At 30.2% G+C, this 6,251-nt stretch overlaps 1 protein-coding gene across 1 annotated transcript; it reads left to right on the top strand.

The window, feature by feature from the left end:
* Positions 1 to 3,822: 3,822 nt before the first annotated feature.
* On the top strand, positions 3,823 to 5,161 carry LOC123209715 (protein LEAD-SENSITIVE 1-like). Its single transcript, XM_044627845.1, has 2 exons — positions 3,823 to 3,960; positions 4,458 to 5,161. Exons 1-2 carry the CDS (start codon positions 3,849 to 3,851, stop codon positions 4,859 to 4,861), a joined length of 516 nt encoding a protein of 171 aa, XP_044483780.1. The 5' UTR covers positions 3,823 to 3,848; the 3' UTR covers positions 4,862 to 5,161.
* The last annotated feature ends 1,090 nt before the right edge of the window (positions 5,162 to 6,251 follow it).

Genomic DNA, 6,251 nt, shown 5'->3' on the forward strand with positions numbered 1-6,251 from the left:
ACAGGCAAAAAGAAATCTAAACAAATTGAGGGTGCTACGGTAGGATGCCTTAGTGGACTAGCACTCGGTTTTACGATGGCACTTGCAAAGTAGCGAAAACCAGAAGCTGAGGTCTCGTCACCTTAGAACATTGTGAAAGTTGAACGAAAAATGAATACTAAGAGTTTCTCTGCTTAAATACATCAAATACATCAATATGCATGCATATAACTAGGCCTGTGAGATGGTCTTCTAGTTTGTGTCCAGTATCCACAGTTCTCTTGGGAACTTGGGGTCACTGGCTGTAAACGAAAACCCCTCATAAAATAAAATAAAGTCATTAGATTGAGTATATATAACAGAGATATTTTTACTACAAAGATAACACCTATAAATCATCATTGTTTGGCGAAACCGCATGTAGTATAAAACTAACGACAAAGAAGAAGAGAACAGTAATGAGGTCTACTAGTCTGTTAATTGATTTTATCAGTTGAATATTTGTTATTCTTAAGGGATGGAAAGACATATACCATTTTATTGAACTTCGTACTAGTTTATCCTTCGCTTGATGGATAAGCTAATATTAAAAGGATCTTTACGAAGATTGCTCAAGTCAACAAAGTAATTTATTCTAGTACTAAGTGATTCCTTAAAATTTTTAGTCTAGCCATTCACATTACAAACTAACAGTTTTGTTCCATTTTTCCAACTTATCTGGATTCTCGGTATGCTAAAATATTATTATTCTTTTTGTCTATCTGCATTTGTCAAGGTTGCTATTCTTCTCCAAAAGAAAAGGCTTCTGTAAATACAATTTATTACAATCCCTGGCCGTTGCTGTTAAATGGGAAGCAAGCCATTATTTATACATAAATGAAGCTATTGCTGTAACTTCTTTCAGTTCCAACTTACAAAAATGATCAAGTAGTTGACAAACAATCAGAGCATTCGATCTGGTTATATATAACTTAATGAAACCAGCTGCTATTCAAGCTATCTATCTAAAACCATTATTGTTTTAAACATATATAGTGTCCTGCTTCCAGCAGGTTTCCATTTACTTTGAATCAAATGTTAAAATTCAATTACATAAGCATCTGATGCAAGCACTGCATGACATGTAGCACATTTTGATTATTGTTTTAAACAAATATAGTGTCCTGCTTCCAGCAGGTTTCCATTTACTTTGAATCAAATGTTAAAATTCAATTACATAAGCATCTGATGCAAGCACTGCATGACATGTAGCACATTTTGAAGAGTAGCTAAACATATCGAACATATATATTCCATTAGGATCATTTGCATCAGAACATAAAGCAATACCTTAAAGCTTTCCTGTAACCATTCATATATATAATAGCGATATATTTCTGCATTATCCAGAACTTTTATCAAGTGGAATAATGTAGGACTATTTATGCCTTTAGCTTTTGCTCCATCAACTTCCTGCCCAGTAAAAATCTTTTTCTGATGAAGCATTAGAACTTCCAAAGAAAGTTCAAGCACCTTTTATGTTTATGAAATCTTGATTTGCTTGGCGCGTGGGTCCGGTCACTATGTCCACCTGATAGGCAAATGCTTGTATTATCAGCTGTCAAATAAATTAGATTAAACTTGAAAAATTAAATGGGACAAAAACAAAGCACTCGATCTATGCTCGAACCGGGTGATCATATTTTTACTAATAGGTTGGGGATTCTCCACTAACATCACGGCAAGATTTTTTTCATTATAATAATATTTTATTATAACTTTACATTTGTGCTTATATTTTTGTTTTAAAGGTAAAATCATCATTTAATAAATAATATATTAAAAATAATAAATTTTATATCATTTTTCTCTTTAGTTTAAAAAACTAATAATTTTCCTCGAGATTAAGTTTTGAGAAATCATATTTCTCTTCTAAAGTTTCATTTTCAGCCCATCCTTCGTTGGCGATTAGAATCCAATTGTAACCTCTCTTTATTTATCGCCAATAGTCTCCCTCTTATGTTTTTTTCTCCTGGATCCATCGTCAGCTTCCTTCCAACATTTTCGCCTATGACGAAGACGATTTATCTTCGTCTCTAACGAAGAAGCCAAAAGGAAGCTAACCCAATATATAAAGAGAGATCATAGCTAGATTTTGATCGTTGGAGAAACATGGGTTGAAAATGAAACCTTACGGAAGAAAATAGGATTTTTTTAAAACTTAATTATCAAGAAAATTATTAGTTTTTTAAATTAAGAGATAAAATAAGATAAAGTTTTATTATTTTTAATATATTACTAACTAAATTACTATTTTACCCTTAAAACTTATTGATTCTGTTAAATTTAATTACTCATTAATGAGAATTTGAGTTTTTAATATTGGTACAAAACGACTCATTAAAGAAACTGGTTGATACTTGGACAAATAACTAGTCAAATCGTCAAAAGATAGCTACAGATAAATTGTTTGGATATCTCTTGAAAGAATCTCTTTGCAGTTTCGATAAACATTCCATATGAATAACTTTGACATAACGCTCCCCTAGAGAAAAAGGTTTACTGAGTTAATGTTATGACCCGTAGAAGAAATAATTCTAGGAATATGTATTACTTCTATAATTTACTCATAATATACTTTCGATATTAATGCATATTTTTACATATGAGCGTTTCATATTCCTGTGAAAAAATGCATCCAATGTGCAAATGAAGGAGAATTATATGATGAAGTCTTGATTTAATGCACAATTTCCTATACAAACCCTATGCTATGCTATGTATCTATAAATTAGTCCCATCAGTAAGCCATGATCAAAACCTATATATATATATATATATATATATATATATATATATATATATATATATATATATATATCTATCCTGATTGGCAAATGCTAGTATTTTTAACCGTGAAGTAAATTAGATTAAACCAGAAAAATCAAATGGGACAAAAACAAAGCACTCAATCCTATTCTCAAACCGGGTGATCAAATTTTCACTAATAGATCAGGACCGCCAGGGATTGTCTTCTACTATCATGACAAGTTTTCATTCACTGCTATAATATTTTATTATAATCTTTTTCTAGTTCTTACATTTCCATTTTTCTTTTGTAATTATAGGAATATATGTGGGTGACGACATGGTTATTCATCTTGTGATAGCTGGAATTAAAAAGAAAAAGAGTTCATGTGGTTTATGCCCCAACTGTGGCTACGCTGGCCAAGGAACTGGAATAGTGAAAACTTGCCTGGACTGTTCTCTTGATGGCCAAAACTTACATGTCTTTGAATATAGTAGCCTTTGTAAGTTGCCTGATGAAATTATCAGGACTGCTATTGAGTTTCTTCAAGGAAAAAGAGATTTTGATTCATAAAACTTTGCATCTAACAATTGCGAAGATTTTGCATCCTATTATAAAACAGGTTATTGTCTGTGTTCTCAAAGAGATTCATTCATTAAGCATTGTCTAATTAAATGTAGGGCTAATAACTATATGTAACTTATACTTTGATGAAACAATTTTTCAGTCCTTTAAGATTAAAAATTTCAATTTTTTATCAGTCAATTTTTTTTAAAGATGTTGAAAAGGGAAGTTTTAATTTCATTAGCATCTGATGCAAAGCACAAACAAATAGCACATATTCAAGAATTGCTCAACATATGGAATATACATTTTTTACAATTACATGAGGATAAAGCCATTCCTTGTAAGTTTATTTATAACTAGATATTCCTACATGTTAAAGCAATATATTCCTTCACTATAGTATCCGGTACTGGTGAACAATAAAGATCTTTGGCTACTAAATCTATATATATCCAGTCTGGTTACAAATGTTTGTATTATCAAGTAGATCAGATTTTGAACCAGAAAAAATTAAATGGGGCAAAATGAAAGCACTCGATCAAAGCTCAAGCCGGGTGATCATATTTACAGTAATAGGTTTGAGATTGATATTGTGATGGAGAAAGTGAATGCCTACTATCATCACGGTAAGTTTTCATATATATTAAGGGATTATTTGGTTCTCAATAAATAATTATTACTTTAATAATTTATCTTTTATCGTTTATATTATCTTGTTTAGTTTTTTAATAATAAAATATTAAAATAATTTATTATTATCAATGGTGATGTGAGATCTTTACATTAGTTATTAAAATATTATCAAAATAATCTTAATTTTATTATAATTATATATTTATTTATTAATTTTTTTAAGACAAAAATAACTTTATTTTCAATTAATATAATAATTATATTTAAGGGTATTTTAGTAAAATAATATATTTATATTATTTTATTATTTCTAATTAAACACAATAATTATTTATATATACTAAATTTTATCAAATATAGTAATCACTTATATCAATTAATCTTTTAAACGATCTATTGTCATAATAATTATTTAAACCAAACGTTAAGTAAGTCTAACAGCTGCTTGAACAGCTAGTCATTCTACTATTTGTTATGTTTATTATAACAGGAATATATGTGGGGGATGACAGTGTCATTCATTTCCTACCACCTGCAAAGCAAAGCAACTCTTCTGTCCCATGTAAAAGATGCGGGCACACACCAAGTTTACACTATGGGATCGTCCGTACATGCGTGGATTGCTTTCTTGATCGTCATTCATTATATATAAATGATTGTGGTGGCTGCAAGCCACCCTCTGAGGTTGTGAAGACTGCCATGGAATTTTGCGATGGAATAAGGTCCTTTGGTGAGTATGATCTTTTGAATAACAACTGTGAGCACTTTGCGACCTTTTGTAAAACAGGCGAAAAGTCATCTCAGCAAGTTGAGGATGCACCTTACAAAATTGGCACGGCGGCAGGATGCCTTGTAATTTTTACGGGACTTTTACGTGGTAATAACCAGAAGTAGAGGTCCCATCACCTTGGAGCATTATGAAGTGTTGAACCAACTCCCTACCAGTAGGCTAAACCTTTGTAAAGGGTTGGATATGTTGACCGACTCGGTCACTTTTTCCGAACCGAATGGTGAATAAATTTTTCAAAGAAAATAAAAATAAGATAGTGACAGTCTTTACCTGATCAAGATGTCAATATGTAATCACTGATCTTTCCAACAAAATTTCTTTTACAAATGTAATTTCTAGAAAAGCATAGCTTCAACGCTAATAACCTGATCAACTTATTATTAACTTATCAATTTTTTCTTTCTCGTAACTATTGCAACAATTAAGTTAAAAATTTAATCTTTTATGTATGGTTAGAATTAGTCAAACTTAAATTTAATCTTTTTTTTTATTTTTAAACTTATTCGGGACTAAATTCCCACATTTAATAAAATCAATATATATAAGTGATATATAAGTAAGATAGATTGAATCGTAACACTAGTCAATTAATTTTATGTAATATGAGTTTTGATATCCACATTTATATATTTCGATAAAACTGAATACTAAAGATTTCTATGTCTAACTACATCAGATACTTCAAGAAAATCTTTTGTACAAATGGTTTCTTGGGTTCTTATATTTCTGAAAATTATTGGTGTTAGGTCTATTTTTGAGAAGCTATATTACATGACACTATTCAAAGTTTTTTAAATTCTTCTTAATTTTGTTTTACAATTTTTGTTTTGAGCTCATTGCCTCTATTGGATTGACTTCATAAAGAGATATTTATGTTAGGATTTAGTTGTTAATAATTGTGGTGTTTTTATTAATTGGTTTTCTGAGAAGGCCAAAAGACTTTTTTTACCAAAGGTTTAGTATATTTTTAAACTCTTTTTCACTCATCAACACCGTTTTTGGCTGATTTCTTTATCTGACCGAATTTGCCCTCTCAATGCACTCTCCCTTTGTTTGGAATTCCTTCTATGTGGTTTAGTCATGCAAAAAGACTAAGAGTTGATTTATTTTTGTGCACAACAACTCTTCATTGTTCTTTCATATTCGTGAGCCAATGATAAATAAAGAGTCAACGATAGAAGCTATCGATTCCAGACATGATTGTCAATTCCAAACAATTAAGACAAATCAGTGTCTCTGTTGTTTCGTCTAAACAAAGACTCATTTTTTTTGGTGAAGATGAGTCCGAAAAAAGGGTGAGAGAAAGTTGGAGGGGTGCCGATTGTTGGAGAGAGAGAGGTTTTGTTAGAAAATTGAAATCTTAAAGGGAAAACACAACTTTTCAAAATTTAATCATAGGAAATGATAGTTTTTCCAAGTAAGGGATAAAAATGATATAATTTTTTATATTTTTTAATATAATTGATTCAATAATATGTTTATAAATTTTGTTAA

The sequence above is a fragment of the Mangifera indica genome, chromosome 2 (genome assembly GCF_011075055.1).
Source record: "Mangifera indica cultivar Alphonso chromosome 2, CATAS_Mindica_2.1, whole genome shotgun sequence".
Lineage (NCBI taxonomy): Eukaryota > Viridiplantae > Streptophyta > Magnoliopsida > Sapindales > Anacardiaceae > Mangifera > Mangifera indica.

What these genes read in the sequence shown, in the direction of transcription:
- LOC123209715 (XM_044627845.1), top strand. Translation starts at nt 3,849, where the DNA reads ATGGGGCAAAATGAAAGCACTCGATCAAAGCTCAAGCCGGGTGATCAT. An exon ending in GAATGCCTACTATCATCACG is followed by an intron (nt 3,961 to 4,457) that starts GTAAGTTTTCAT and finishes TTATTATAACAG; the next exon opens with GAATATATGTGGGGGATGAC.